This window comes from Pungitius pungitius, chromosome 5, assembly GCF_949316345.1.
Source record: "Pungitius pungitius chromosome 5, fPunPun2.1, whole genome shotgun sequence".
Classification (NCBI taxonomy): domain Eukaryota; kingdom Metazoa; phylum Chordata; class Actinopteri; order Perciformes; family Gasterosteidae; genus Pungitius; species Pungitius pungitius.
Window position 1 is genome coordinate 22,378,012 of NC_084904.1, and position 16,125 is coordinate 22,394,136.

At 43.5% G+C, this 16,125-nt stretch overlaps 1 protein-coding gene across 4 annotated transcripts in view; it reads left to right on the plus strand.

The window, feature by feature from the left end:
• The window catches only part of LOC119224815 (NACHT, LRR and PYD domains-containing protein 12-like), a 91,425-nt gene that overhangs the window by 14,603 nt on the left and 60,697 nt on the right, over positions 1 to 16,125 (plus strand). Inside the window, exons 1-7 of one of the 4 annotated variants that reach the window (XM_062562612.1) lie at positions 7,634 to 7,881; positions 9,573 to 9,698; positions 9,787 to 9,912; positions 12,634 to 12,712; positions 12,867 to 13,071; positions 13,229 to 15,038; positions 15,134 to 15,307. The exons of 1 other annotated variant lie outside the window; for it this stretch is intronic. In XM_062562612.1, coding sequence (XP_062418596.1) covers positions 9,610 to 9,698; positions 9,787 to 9,912; positions 12,634 to 12,712; positions 12,867 to 13,071; positions 13,229 to 15,038; positions 15,134 to 15,307 — 2,483 coding nt within the window. In that variant the 5' untranslated portion in view covers positions 7,634 to 7,881; positions 9,573 to 9,609. Of the gene's footprint in view, positions 1 to 399; positions 447 to 579; positions 1,496 to 7,633; positions 7,882 to 9,572; positions 9,699 to 9,786; positions 9,913 to 12,633; positions 12,713 to 12,866; positions 13,072 to 13,228; positions 15,039 to 15,133; positions 15,308 to 16,125 lie in introns of those variants that run through there. 2 more of the 4 variants (XM_062562611.1, XM_062562610.1) reach the window with 2 other exon arrangements.

Genomic DNA, 16,125 nt, shown 5'->3' on the forward strand with positions numbered 1-16,125 from the left:
CAGAAATCAAAAGAAAAAGATGAGTTTCAGTAACTAGAGCCGTGGCTCCGTCTCTCCTATTGTCTGTTTCTATGAAACTCAGCCTGTGTCCCAGTTTGTGGTGTAAAAAGCTGCAAACTCAGTTTGGATCTTGAGAGTTTATTATCTTCTGCTGCCACTCTTTCTTGAGAACTAGTTCTTGAACATTAAACTCTAGAAAGTTCACAACTATTGATCTCTGGGTTGAAGTCGTAGCTGCTTTGGGGATAATGAGCTGTGGTCATCAGCCAATCAGAAGAAGCTCCACTGCAGTAGAAGAAGAAGAGGTGGTCCATGTGGACATGAAGTACAAAGCTGTGTGTATGAGAGTGATGTCATGTCCATGTCTCCATGCTGCTCTGACCCCCCTCCTCCTTTCAGGGTGGAGCCTGATGGAGTCCGATGGATGAGACCAGGTCTGATGAAGTGTAAGTGAGCTTTGAGTTTGATTCATCACACTGTGACATCACTCATTCACCTCTGTGATGTCATCATCAAAGTGTCACTAGATGAACACATGATTAATAACTGCAGCTGTTTTGTGTCTTGTTCTCTCATCAGATTCCTGTGAACTCACAATCGACACAAACACAGTAAACAGAGAACTTAAACTGTCCGACAACAACAGGAAGGTGACACTTGTGAAGGAGGTTCAGTCATATCCTGATCATCCAGACAGATTTGACTACTGGTCTCAGCTGCTGTGTAGATCTGGTCTGACTGGTCGCTGTTACTGGGAGGTCGAGTGGAGAGGAGAGGTTCATGTATCAGTGAGTTACAGAGGAATCAAGAGGAAAGGAAACAGTTATGAATGTTTGTTTGGATGGAATCATCAGTCCTGGAGTCTGAGATGCTCTGATAAAGGTTACTATGTCTGTCACAATAAGACAGAAACACGCATCACCTCCTCCTCCTCCTCCTCTGGTAGAGTAGCAGTGTATGTGGACTGTCCTGCTGGCTCTCTGTCCTTCTACAGAGTCTCCTCTGACTCACTGATCCACCTCCACACCTTCAGCACCACCTTCACTGAACCTCTTTATCCTGGGTTCTTTTTCTGGCCTGGTTCTGGTTCCTCAGTGTCTCTGTGTTCTCTGTAGGAGGGAGAGTCTCCTCCTGGTGGAGAACCTTCCTCTCTGCTCACCACATAGTTCAGTCTGTACAGCTGATGTAGGTTCATGTGGGTGTAGGTGCAGGTGGAGCAGGTGAGGGGTACCTGAGCTGGTCTGGACTCTGGGGGTCCACAGCTCTCTGGGACTTGTGGTGTTGCAGATGAACGTCTGAAAGAGCTCAGCGAGGTGTGTTTTAATGTTGCTGTGCTCGTTGCCTCTGTGGATGAATCAATAATCATCATTGTTGGGACGTAATTAGGGTTTAATCTTAATCTTTTTCTGTTCTAATGTTCAAGAATTTTTTTGAATAAAATGTTTTTGTCTTGTACCTCTAAATATAAAACAAATACATTTTTATAATGATTTTTCCTGATTTGTGTGTGTGCTTCATTTGCATTCATGAAATATACAAGGTGATTTCAAGAAGCTTGTAATGAAAAAATAATTAAAATATAATTGTGTAATTTTTTTTCAGCCGATTTTAACTTCAAATCTTTTTAAATCAAATATTATTTCACATAATCAGGTTTGTTCTGAACAAGAACCTTTTGAAAGCGTCAGCGAACCTCTGAAGAAAAGATTTAATAACATCTAATATCAGGTACTTCTGTTTTTATTAACGTTAATATAATAGTACAACATTTAGTTAATCAATGTATTACTTTGGGTCAACAGGAATATAATGGTATGTTTCTAATGTTAATAAATGACTTTTATTAGAAACTGTTTAATTAACGGGCAACGTATGGAATCCCAAACTTTATTTGATGATCAGGTTTCTGCTCGTCGCCTCGTGTCATAAACTCTTCTATCTTCAAAGGGAAGACCTCAGTAGCTTGAACATAGTGGACTGAGCTCCTTCAGCACCACGTATTACTTTGGTTACCATGAATATAATTGTATGGATGTAATCTCAATGAATGACTGGGTCCTTCAAAGTGAAGCATTCTGGGAAAGTGTTTCTTCAACATTAAACATGTGACACATGATTCGATCCCATGGAATCAAAGTGCTTTTTATTGTCATGTATAAAGATCCAAACAAACATCACATTCATACAAAGAATTTGGGAGCAGTTGTTTAATTTCCAAAGTGATGACCTTTAACCTCCCAGCATCTATTCAAGAAGCGTTTAAGCTCATTTTAAAATTGCCATTGAAGAAGAAATGATAATCGCGATTAGCATTTAATGCTACAAAAGAGTTTATACTAAACTAATTAACAAACAGATTACGGTTATTTTTAATGTCACGTGAAGATAAAAACCATGACAAGTTGTCACATTGAGATATTTGAACTCATATCAGTTCTTATGAATTATGCCTTAAAAAAGAAGCGTCCTGAGTGGGATTTAAAGAGACTTCACACACGGATCGCTTCTATGACACTGCAAAGGATTCTGGGTAAACTAGTTAGAAGTCTCTGACAGACCTCTGGACTGTGGCCCAGTGAGGACAAATGGTGTCAAAGTGTGACTGTGGACTCTGAACGGACACAACCGAGAGGCCACCACCTTCTTCCAGGGGTCAAATCAAAGCGACCTCTGGCTGTTTGATGTTTGTTCTGCAGCTTTAAATGGGATGAGGACAGGACGTCTCTCAGCCTTGTCCTGCACACTGTAGCCACTCTGTGTTTGTGAGCATCGGATCGCTGTCTCTGCATCGTCGGCTTTACAAACTGGGATGAAACAATGAGCCCCGCAGGCGGCTTGTTTAATGTGTGTAACCGGGTTCCATCCACACTCGTTGTGTGTCGACCACGTGCCAAGGAGCGCCAGTGTCGTCGTGTCGTCAGCGGACCGGTGCGGCCGTCCTGGATGTCCCCGATTCTCACTGCACGCTCTGCCAAAAGTAGCTCCAGAGGTTCTGGGTGGCGTTCAGATGGAACCAGTTGAGAGAGGGAACCATGGCTGGTCTGTGGTGTGAGTGACTCTACAACGGCCTCCGCTGCACTGACCACTGACCTCGTGCCCTCTGTTCACAACTAACAACGGGACCACAGCATGTATTTATTGTGCACTAAGTACCAGAAGGGTGAATTCTTCCTGTATGTACTGTGAAACATGGAGATTGATCACATAGATGTAAAGTAGGTCTCATTATTCTAATGTGACATATGATGAATAAACCTGTAACAATATTTTGTACATAAAACCTTTGTGAATCAATGCAGTGTGTCCTGTCCTTTGTCCCCTCACTGAGACATATGGACAGTACTTTGCCAGGACACATCTGTCTCTCATCAGTGTTTCTAATGAACAGAACAGACCTCAGACCAGCGTCCATCTGCAGACTTCACTGCACAAAGAGTCAAAGACACTCATGAGACATTTCAACCTGCCATAGTAGCAAAGTACATTATTCAAAAAGGTGCTTTAGTTTTACTTTAGTGTGAAAATATTCAGACCACCGCTGGTTAAAATAAGATGAAGAAGAGTCCATTGCAGTCTGTCCATCCCGGGAGAGGGATCCCTCCTCTGACGTTCTCCCTAAGGTTTCTTCCCTTTTTTCCCCATTGAAGGGTTTTTTCATATTTTGGGGAGTTTTTCCTGTGCCGATGTGAGGGTTTCGGGACAGAGGATGTTGCATGTGTACAGACTGTAAAGCCCTCTGAGGCAAATTTGTAATTTGCGATTTTGGGCTATACAAAATAAAATGAATTGAATTGAATTGAAGAGACCGACAACATTAGTTACTTGTTGATCAAATGCTCATCAGAGATGTGAAGCTCTCTTGTGCCTCTAGAGGGAGAATCACCATGTTTCATCACACTGAAGCTCTTCTCCATTTTAAACCTGTCCTCCTGTGACTGCCCACAATGTGACGTCATTTAAGGAAACTAAATAATGATATTGTTCTCATAACTTAAAATGGTGTCTGGTGTTGACACTCTGCTGCTCTTTGGGCCTCAGGAGGCCCCCAGTAGAACTGTGAGAGGCTTCAGGGCCACGGGGCCCAAAGTCTGGGGGGAGTCGGGGTCCTTGAGTCCTGCTCCGGTCCTGGTGTTTCTCCACCAGTCTTATTCCACCATGTTACATCGTCTCTCCTGAGTGAGTCAGTTAATGGTTAAGGCTCCATTCCACATACACACCTACTGTTTGTCTTGTTACTCAAACATCAAGAGGACAATAATCAGTGTGATGTCCTCGTCCAGTTAAATGCACAAACGTCTCTAAATAAATTACATCAATAGTGATGACCAGATAGTATTTTATGCATATATTACAGTGATCGATGAGGCTACAGATACACAGGTGACACCATGTATTTAATATCTATGATACAGTCATTATTGGTCACGTGTCAAACTCAAGGCCCGCGGGCCAGATGTGGTCCGCTACGTCATTTTATGTGGTCGACAGCGAACTGTTGGCCGTATCAACAGCGGGCATTACCCCCCCCTCTCCCCCCCGTCAGCAGAACCGAATCGCCAGTGGCCCGTGTTCGGTCGAACTGGGCAGCAGCTGGCCAAACCTGAAATGAGTTCGACACCCCTGATGTAGGTGAACTCTTGATGTCAAACAATGAGATAAAGAGAAACATTTTAAAGCAGCTGACAACAAATGTAAAAAAAAAGGAAAGACTGCAGGTCATTGCCTCGACAACAGGCCTGCTGACGGTGGCGTCCTCCTTTTAAAAATGAAAATGAGCTTCATTTCGTTCCCAATGTTAAAAACAGAGTCAGTAAAGGTTTACGCCTTCTTTGTAGTTTTGGAGGCGTTTTGATCAGATTGGGATTCATGTTGAGACTCGAGAAGAGATTCCATCCATCACCTGTACTGTTTAGAGTGGCTGGAGGCTGTAGCCTGTCCCAGCATGCATTGGGGGATGGGGATTCCAACTGAACTTCAGCAGACACATGATCCTTTACTTTAAAACCCATTACCCAGGATCCTTTGCTGAAACCAGCCAACACACTTTCCTCCCTCCCTCCTCATTGGCTGGTTGAAAACAGCTCCTCTCAGAAGATGAAAGTAATTCATTTGGTTAGAAAGTGAACTTAATGAGATCAAATTAACAGAATCCTGATGAGTGTTTCATGACGTGTGCAGGACAGTTTTAATGGTGCTGCTCTGGGATCTGGGATTGAAAGAGGGAACCAAATAAGCCCAACAATAGTATTTATTCTAGAAGGCTGCTCACAGATCATCTGCATTAGGACTGGTTTCTCTTGTAATGGGTGCTTACTGGCTGTTTTTGTCACGACGGAGTGGTGGAAGCGGGACCCAAACGCAGACTCACAAATAATAAAGATATTTAAATATAGTAATTTAATGATCAAAAACCCAAAATGCCTAGGGACTAAACACGGAACAGGACCTCATCGACATACCAAGACACAGGATAAGACGCACACATGGCTTAAATACACGGGAATGTGCTGTCACGGTTTGGGTCTGATTCCTGTTTTATTTTGTAGTTTCATGTCTCTTGTGTTCCTGGGTAACTTCACTTCCTGCCTTGTCCTGTCTTCCCCTGTGATTGTCTGCTGTGTCAATGATCGTTTCCACCTGTGTTCAATCACCTGCACCTCCCTTGTGTATTAAGCACTGTCAGTCTCTTGTCTCATGTTGCGTCATTGTTACCTATTACCTGTTCAGGTCGGTGCATGTTGGTTTTGTTTGAGAACTATTAAAGAGCACTTTGTTTGTTGATAACTCTGCGTTTGCGTCCTCCCTGCCTGCCTTCGACCTGCACCCCCCAGACAGTGACAGAATGACGCGACCAAAGAAGGACTCAGCGGAGTTCTGGGGAGCCCAACATTTACCAGGGATCCCCAGGTGCCTTCCTGGCGTACGCCACCGGCCTTCCCAGAGACGCCGGAAGGCGTTCCGGCCGCCGCTCTCGCGGCCCCACGCTGACTTCAGGGTGCCGAATAAGCTTTGCCCACTTAGCGACGAGGTAGTCCTCAGGGGCTTGGTGGGCAACACCGGTGTCCTAAACGACACGGCCGTGGGGTATAGTGGCCCGCCAGGGCCCCCTCCGCGACCGGCATGCTCACATAGCCATGCCGTTTAGCCTCAGCTAATGACGAATAAAGAGCCGTAGCTGAGCACAAAGTGTGCGAGTCCCTGCCCGTAATGAAACGGGTGCAAGAGGGAGCACACTGCACAAAACGGACTAGATGAAGGCACAGAGATGAATGGTCCTGCCCTTCGGGTCCCTTTATAGCTTCCTGGTCCTGGCGTCGCCCGCCTATGACGTACCAGCTCGCCATTGGTTGGATTTCACACATGCTTCATGACACAGTCACGCAGAGGCGTTCCCACAGCGTTTCCACGCAGCTTGAGTTCCCTGAGAGGGAACGGACATTTCCACAACTGGAACAGCAGCTGACTTGATGACGTCACCACATCAGCTGGTCATGCTAATACGTTTGAATAGTTTTTGACTTGACGTATTTTACTATTAACAATTGAAATGGTATGTATGATATTGAGCACCATATATATATATATATATATATATATATATATTTAAACCAAGAAGCTGATAATCAGTATAGTGGTCCTTGTACAGCAAGCTGCTGACCACACATCAAATATCTTACAGAGAACTATTCAATAATTCATATGTGGAATTTTTTTATTTATTATTATTGAGCTTCAGAGCTTCTTTGAAGCTGAAGTTCTGCCGGTTTAGAGTCTCGATGAGTTTCCTCGTGTCCTTTAATTAAATCATCGTTTTTAATTGTTTTAATGCACAATGATGCACAATAACAAGCTGCACTCTGCGGGCTGAGATGAGCTGACCGCCCGGTGCTGGAGGGTCTGACGGTCCGTGAACTACACCTCACATCTCCATCCACGGAGCACATTGTTACAGAAAAGTTGCTATAACAACTAATTTCAGTCATAAAATGACATGTTACTTAAATATAGTATTTATAAACTTCGACATAAAGTTGTGTTTATTTTCCTGTGTCGTTGTTGCCTGTTGCCAGGACTTTGAAGCGGGCCAGAAAGATTGTAGCCGACCCCTCTCACCCTGGACATGAACTGTTTGTGCCCCTTCCATCCGGCAGGAGGCTGAGGTCCACCAGGACTAAGACCTCCCGCCACACCAACAGTTTCTTCCCTTCGGCAGTCGGGCTCATCAACAGAGCCTGGGCCCCCCCTGACTGACTCTGACTCCCATGTTCATTCATTCACTTTGTCACTTTCATGTGTCACTCGTCACTTTGTTTAGCTGGTGCACTTTATCTTTATTTTTATTCCTAATTTTATATTATCTCCTCTAACTTACTAACCCATAGCTTTAGTTTTTAGCGTACTAACCCATAGCTTATATTATTATACTTTTATTTTATTTTTATCTTATTTGCACTATGTCGTCATTATTGTACTGTCTCTGTCATGCACCTACCGCCAAGACAATTTCCATGTATGTACAACATATTATGGCAATAAACGTTCCCTGATTCCTGAGGTGAAATGCATTCTGGGATATTTGGCTCTGACAAGAACAGACGAGCTCCGATGCATGCCCGGTAAAATGGGCGGGGCGAGTCACATCCGGGTATTATGACGGACTTTAGAATTGGAACAGTACTCGGGCTGCGACTGATGCAACTTTTCACGCGTCCACGAGAACAAAAGTCCACACATGAACCCATATTGAGAAAGGGCCCGTGGGTCGGTAAGGTGCGGAATGCAGCTGACGACCCGCCATTCAGAAGAATTAGAAGAAGAAGAAGAAGAAGAAGAAGAAGAAGTCAGAGCTTCGCAGTGACATCTTGAAGTGTTCAGAGACCTGTGAGTACGTCCCGTTATACACAGCGTGTTCTTTAGTTTGTGTTAACGGTCCGTGAACCTTTTCAAAGTCCATTTTACCGTCTAAACGATAGAACGAAATAAATAAAACACGGAAAAACACCGTTTGTTTGTTTGTTTTAGTTTCAAACCCAAACCGAAAATGGTTGTTTTCCTTGTTCAAATCCCAAAGAAATTAAAAATGACCGATTTGGATTTAAATCAACAGTCGATGTCAGTGTTTCCAGAGGTTTGCAGCTTGAAGTGCGCACGCGGAAGTGAAAATGTTCGTCCATGTTGGAAACACTGAAATTACAAGAAGTCAGTGTCAGCAGAATGTCTGCAACGATAAGTGTCAGCTGATAGAAGACGTGTGCGCTTAGTGGCCCTTTCTTAATACTTATTTATGTCAATACCTGAGACGGCGATAACGGACCTGCGTTCTCGCGAGATTAGACTCGGGAGACGGACTCACGGGTTCTGGAGCACTCTCATTTACGCAATTGGAACAGCAGCTGACTTGATGACGTCACCACGTCAGGTGGTCTTGCTAATACGTTATAATATAATTCTTGACTGTTAAGTATTTTACTATTATCAAGCTTTTGTTTCCTTTTCATTTAGAATTTGACATCATATGTATATAATTAGTCATAAATTATCAATGGATTGGATCAGAGTTGTTATACAGTCGAACATCTTTGCAAAGCAGATGAAGAGGAGCAGCTGTAGTTTGTGGTGCTGCTGAACTACTGGATTACACTGACACGTGTAGATCTCATTTCTATTCATATTCATATAATGTTTCATAAAGGAGGACGTTGGGTACTGTAACAACAACTAAACAGTAAATATTTTACTGGATAGTAACACATTCCACACACACCTACCGTTTGTCTTGTTACTCAAACATCAAGAGGCTGATAATCAGTGTGGTGTAATCGTACAGTTAAATGCACAAACATCACTATTAATTAAATTGGTGATGTACCTGAACCTCTTCTGTGTCTCTACATTAATAGTGATTAACCTCATAGTATTTAATATCTATGATACAGTGATCATGGAGGCTACAGTTGGATAGGTGACATCCTTAGTGATTGACATAGTATTTAATATCTATGATGCAGGGATTAATGGTTTTAGTTATATTTACATTTTCAAATTCATTCATTTAAATAAATACACACATCAAGCATATGCAAGCAGCTGACCAGACATTAAATATCATACAGAAAGAAATGTACAATAATTCACATGTGTAAAATATTTATTATTTTTACAATTTAGATTCTTTGAAGCTGACATGGTGCCAGTTTAGAGTCTCGATGACGGTCTCCTCATGGCCTTTAATTAAAACATTGTTAGTTTTAACAGGCTGCTCTCTGCGGGATGAGATCAGCTGACCGCCCGTTGTGGAGGAGTCTGAAGGTCCGTTAACTACACCTCACATCAAGGAGATTGGAACCACATCTGCCTCTGCACTGTGGTCACACATGTCCAAACTACAGTTACAGTCCTTTAGCGATCCACCCCTCATTACAGGATGCTGACATGGTAACAGTGTTTAAAAAAAAGTCTTAACAGATAGACGACAACAACACAGGAAGTGTCCAATGAGGGTTTCAGTGTTGAGGTGAATGAGCTCTGTGTGTTTGTCCTGATGAAGATAAATAATGTGTGAGCTCTCCCAGCAGGTTGTTGTGAAGGTGTGAAGGTGTGGACTCTGCTATGAATCAGGATGAGGACCCAGAGGAGGGAGTCCCTCCCTCTGAAGCCCCTCTGTGTGGGGAACATGACAGACAGACCAAAGATCAGAGGTGAGAGGACCATCTCACACTGTCCTCCACGCTTCTCTATGTCCCAACGTCTTTGACTCACTGACTCTGGTTCTACATGTGTGACCAGGATCCATCAGAGACCAGAACCTGAAGCTGGATGTGGACCTGAACCCAGCTGTGTGTCCATGAAGAGTAACCGGTCTATGCATCATCCCATAGTCTTCAAAGATGTCTGTCCCTCTGTTGATGCAAGGTGAGGGTCTCAGGCTGATGATGAGGTGTTTCTACCAGACTCTCTGGTGGAGGTTCTGGGTTTCTTGCTCCAGGGCCGTTCAGTAGTGTCCAGTGAGGGAGAACACTTCGGGGGCGGGCCGCACTGGACAGGCAGCCGGACGCCCCAGCGGGCCGCGAGTTTCAAATATGTTAATTAAGCACTCATAAAATGACGTGGCGTGAGTGAGTTTGACACGTGTGGTCTAATGATTGGCTTAATTACTTCAAAGATGGACATCGTTCTTGTGACCAACAATAAGTTCTTAAACAGATGAACTGTTGATTCTCAGTAATGAATTGCACGACAGTCTTCAGCATCAGGTTTTCATGGTGATCAATGATGACTGTTCGTTTCTTTAAGGATCTCCCCACCGAACGGGGCATCAGGAGAGGACACGTTGTTTTAACTTGTTGTGTTTTTTTATTTAAGCCGATTGATTTTCCACAAACAGCTGAATTTGTCCACAATAACAGGTTATAAACCTGTATAAATAAAAAGGGTTACAGTGTAAACAATATTATTTCAAAATTAGGGCCGGGACTTTAGCGCCTTAATTACGATTAATGAATTACAATGTGAATTAAGATTAATTAATTACACAAAAAAATAACATTTTTTACGCATTTTTACACTTATTTTTTGCACCGCGGAACGTTTCTCACTGGATGAGTTTCGGGGGGACCGATTATACTGGAGCACCAACTAGCGTTCATGACTTCTGACAACAACAAACCACAGTGAACATGAAGAAGCTGACGAGACCGTGTCGGGTGGCCCCGTGAATGGGAAATCTTATTATAATAAACACACGGATGGAAGCGTCGATAAGAGCGTGGTTGTGTGCAAGCTGTGCAACAAGGAATTCACATCGAGCCTCAAGTATCACCTCAACGCTAAACTATTAGCAGCTAGCGTGGACGTACAAGGACCCACACCCAACCCACACTGCACCAGATGACTGCTTTAAGGACCAGGATAACTAAGACCACGTCTGAAAAAATAACCAATGTTCTGAATGTACTTGAAAGTATTGGTCTACTTAAAAAAACATAGTTTACAGAAGGTCTACTTACCTATAGGCTACCTGAATTTCTGAAAGTACTATATTTCTAAATATGCTATTGCTACACTGGAATTGGTTGAACAAAAATAAAAACCCATGTGAAAAAAATTACTTCTCACTGTTCTCAGGTCAAATATTTATGCAATTAAAATGAGATTAATTTCGATCAATTAATTACAAAGCCTCTATTTAATTAGATTAATATTTTTAATCAAGTCCCGGCTCTATTCAAAATACAAAATATACCATGGATTCTTAGAATATTTATAATACCAGAAACTATATGTTAAGTGTTAACTGAATGACTCACAAAACATTTAATCATAGAAAACACATCAATCAAATTTACACATTAAACCCATATGTAACACCCTCCTCTAAAGCGAGGATACCGTAACCCGCCGTCAGACGTGAGCTGGCCACAGGGAGGGTGAGGTGAAATAAAACAGTGGGCGCACCAGCAGGACAAACAAAACACCACACCGTTCAAACCAGGTTTATTTGACCTATAATACGGTAGTGGGGGAAAGGGGGCTGAGCAGAACCAAAGCAAAGAAATTAACCAATGAAAAAGACCCCTAATCTATCTAGTCTAAACACAACCTGCTAAACTCTCTGAAAAATACAAGGGGTGGTTCGCCCAGATCTTACCTAGTGTGTATAGACAGAGGTTTATCTACGGGTAGTATGTAAACCCCAGGGTCTCTTACCTACACACTCCCATTGTGCGGTCCCCTTTTCCCTGGGACAACTGAAGAAACAAAAAACTGAATAGTACAAACGACGGGATAACCACAGACAGAATAACAAAAATAACTTAACCTTCACCAGTTCAAAAGACCAAACACCTACGTACACAAAACAAATGTCCCTTGAACACAGCTCTGCTGAACACACTAGTTCATTCCCAAAAGTTATTTTTTTTTTTTTTAACGACAGTCCTTCCGCGCTCTCTCTCTCTAACAGTTCTGCCCTTGTCTCTCCCTCCCGACCTCCTTTTGAAGCGACGGAATCCTGCAGTTGATTGGCTGCGGGTGAGGGTCATTAGTGGCTGCAGGTGGGAGCTGGCAATGGGGATTATTGCCTGGTGGGTGTGTAAGAACACCTGTGGGAACACAAATCAAAACATACACACACCCCCTCCCAAAAGCAGGCCGAGGCATGTAACACCATAGTCCCCGACCACAAAGGTGTACATCAGTCAACGGGAGTACCGAGCGTGTAGTTTTTGATAGCAGCACTGGGCATAGCAATCCATGGCCTACATTTCCCATCCAGCACCGCAACCAGGAAGTAGCGAATGTGACTGTGAAACTGCTCCAATTAATCGCTTTCGAGCCGACAGCGATTAACAAACCAGAGCAGCGTAACAGGCAAACACACATAAAACAGCTCAAATGCAAACAACAACAGCAGCTTACCGGTGGCGCATCTCTCCTGACGAGACCACCTGCCAACGAATGCTCGCTTCCCCTTATAGCCCGTGAGTCAATCAGGTAAGTGATCGTCCCACCTGTGTTACCCCCGCTGCCCGGTGACGTAGTAGGCGCTACAATGACAGAAGCCAATATCTTTAACTAATGTTGTCTTGGTGTTGATGCTACAAACAACATGTGATGGTTCATGTTCCTCCACAGAGAGGACCAGGAGAGCTCAGAAGTTCGCACAGGTCAGTCTGCCCAGCAGCATCAAACACACCTGGACTCCATCTTCATGGTGTGTACATGAACAACTACTTTAATATCTCTCAGTTCACCATCATCTCCATGCTGCACTTTGTAGACCAGTGGATTGTCCGTCTGTCCAACATGGACCTGATGTTGGCTTCCATGGATTCAGTTTGTGTCATTCATAGAATGTTCTGTTCCAGCTGCTGGAGGAGAACATCCTCACTTTCGTTAAGAACGAGCTAAAGAAGATCCAAAAGGTTGTGAGTTCAGATTACCCACAATGCTCAGAGAAAGAGGAGGTGCTGGATAAAGAGCAGAGGAGGAGCAGAGAGGCATTTGTGAAGATCTCAGTTCACTTCCTGAGGAGAATGAAGCAGGAGGAGCTGGCTGAGCGTCTGCAGAGCAGTAAGAGGATTTCTCTAAAGACTTACCATGCTGATGAATGAGACCTTCACTAATGTCTCAAGAGATGGACAGAATATATTCATGGTCATTCTCTGAGGAAACCACATGTTGAGATCTTTTCTTTCACTCATTGATCTTCTTTGTTGTCTTCATTCAGGACTTCTTGCTACAGTTTGTCAGCGTGAACTCAAATCCAACCTGAAGAAGAAGTTCCAGTGTGTGTTTGAGGGCATCGCTAAAGCAGGAAACCCAACCCTTCTGAATGAGATCTACACAGAGCTCTACATTACAGAGGGAGGGACTGCAGAGGTCAATCAAGAACATGAGGTCAGACAGATTGAAACAGCATCCAGGAAACCAGCCAGACCAGAAACCACCATCAGACAAGAAGACCTCTTCAAAGCCTCAGCTGGAGGAGAGGAACCAATCAGAACAGTGATGACTAAGGGAGTGGCTGGCATTGGGAAAACAGTCTTAACACAGAAGTTCACTCTGGACTGGGCTGAAGACAAAGACCACCAGGACATACAGTTCACATTTCCATTCACCTTCAGAGAGCTGAATGTGCTGAGAGAGAAGAAGTTCAGCTTGGTGGGACTTGTTCATCACTTCTTCAGTGAAACCAGAGCAGCAGGAATCTGCAGGTTTGAGGAGTTCCAGGTTGTGTTCATCTTTGACGGTCTGGATGAGTGTCGACTTCCTCTGGACTTCCACAACAATGAGATCCTGACTGATGTCACAGAGACCTCCTCAGTGGATGTGCTCCTCACAAACCTCATCAGGGGGAATCTTCTTCCCTCTGCTCGCCTCTGGATAACCACACGACCTGCAGCAGCCAATCAGATCCCTCCTGAGTGTGTTGGCATGGTGACAGAGGTCAGAGGGTTCACTGACCCCCAGAAGGAGGAGTACTTCAGGAAGAGGTTCAGAAATAAGAAGCGGGCCAGCAGGATCATCTCTCACATCAAGACCTCACGAAGCCTCCACATCATGTGCCACATCCCCGTCTTCTGCTGGATCACTGGTACAGTTCTGGAGGAGGTGCTGAAGACCAGAGATGGGGGAGAGCTGCCCAAGACCCTGACTGAGTTGTACATTCCCTTCCTGGTGGTTCAGTCCAAAGTGAAGAAGGTCAAGTACGATGGAGGAGCTGAGACGGATCCACACTGGAGTCCAGAGAGCAGGAAGATGATTGAGTCTCTGGGAAAACTGGCCTTTGATCAGCTGCAGAAAGACCACCTGATCTTCTATGAATCCGACCTGACAGAGTGTGGCATCGATATCAAAGCAGCCTCAGTGTACTCAGGAGTGTTCACTCAGATCTTCAGAGAGGAGAGCGGACTGTACCAGGACAAGGTGTTCTGCTTCGTCCATCTGAGTGTTCAGGAGTTTCTGGCTGCTCTTCATGTCCATCTGACCTTCATCAGCTCTGGTGCCAATCTGATGTCAGAAGAACAAACAACAAACATCTTCCAGTGGTTTAAATACTTGATCTACAAACCTGAACCAATGGATCTCTACCAGAGTTCTGTGGACCAGGCCTTACAGAGTCCTAATGGACACCTGGACTTGTTCCTCCGCTTCCTCCTGGGTCTTTCACTGGAGACCAATCAGACTCTCCTACGAGGTCTGCTGACACAGACAGGAAGTCACTCACATACCAATAAGAAAACAGTCCAGTACATCAAGGAGAAGATCAGTGAGGATGTGTCTCCAGAGAAAAGCATCAATCTGTTCCACTGTCTGAATGAACTGAATGATGGTTCTCTGGTGGAGGAGATCCAACAATCCCTTAGCTTAGGACGTCTCTCCACAGAGAAACTGTCTCCTGCACAGTGGTCAGCTCTGGTCTTCATCTTACTGTCATCACAAGAAGATCTGGAGGTGTTTGACCTGAAGAAATACTCTGCTTCAGAGGAGGCTCTTCTGAGGCTGCTGCCAGTGGTCAAAGCCTCCAACAAAGCTCTGTAAGTACAGAGAGTTTGAATCATACATCAGAACTTAAATATGGTACAATTGTTTGAAATTATTGTTCGTATTTTCTTCATGGTTGTCTCTTCAGACTTGATGGTTGTAACCTCTCAGATGAAAGCTGTGAAGCTCTGTCCTCAGTTCTCAGCTCCCAGTCCTCTAGTCTGAGAGATCTGGATCTGAGTAACAACGACCTGCAGGATTCAGGAGTGAAGCTGCTGTCTGTTGGACTGAAGAGTCCACACTGTGACCTGGAGACTCTCAGGTCAGATTAACGTTTGTCTTCAGTGATTTAAATGTTTCTCTAAACTCGTTCCACCAGTTCCATGAAGTTTTAAAATGATCTCCCTTTCTCAAGCTATGAATTTGTTCTTCAAGAATTCAAATTTGAAATAAAAAAAATATTCAGAAATTAACCAGAACTATCAGAGATGAAACTCAGGATTAAAAGCCATTTCTGTGGATTCATGTCTTTGTTTCCATGATATCGTGAGAACTCTGTGGACCAGACAAACCTTTTACACATTAGATAAAAAAATAGACACAAATGAAACACAATGTTTTTCACGATAAAGCATCACATGTTCATCCTGTTCCTTTTATTTAAGCTCTGCTATGTTTGATACCAATAATTAATGAAAAGGAGAAAAGCGGAGGTGGGAAGGAGACTGAAGACTTTAACGTGTGTCTCTACAGTGACGATCTGCTGAGAAGTTGATGGTTGTTCATTTCAATTCAGAAAGTAAAAAACAGAAATCAGAAGATCAAGAAGAATTTCTCACTTTCACTCCCCTTGGTCTCTCTTTATCTTTCTTTAAAACCAGTTGGAGGATAGAGAATCCTAACTTTATATTTAACTAATAAGCAGCATTAAATATCCCTGCCTCATCCTGATAGTGATACTACAGTACTTCTTATAAACAGTAAAGCACAATAACTGATGATTTCCTCTTTAAACAAGAACAGAAATGACTGTTAAAACACTTCCACAGAACAAATGTTCTTTGCACTTACTGTTTTTATTATTTTGAACTTATCAAACAGGATTCCATTATATCATAAATGATTCCTTTCTTCTTCATT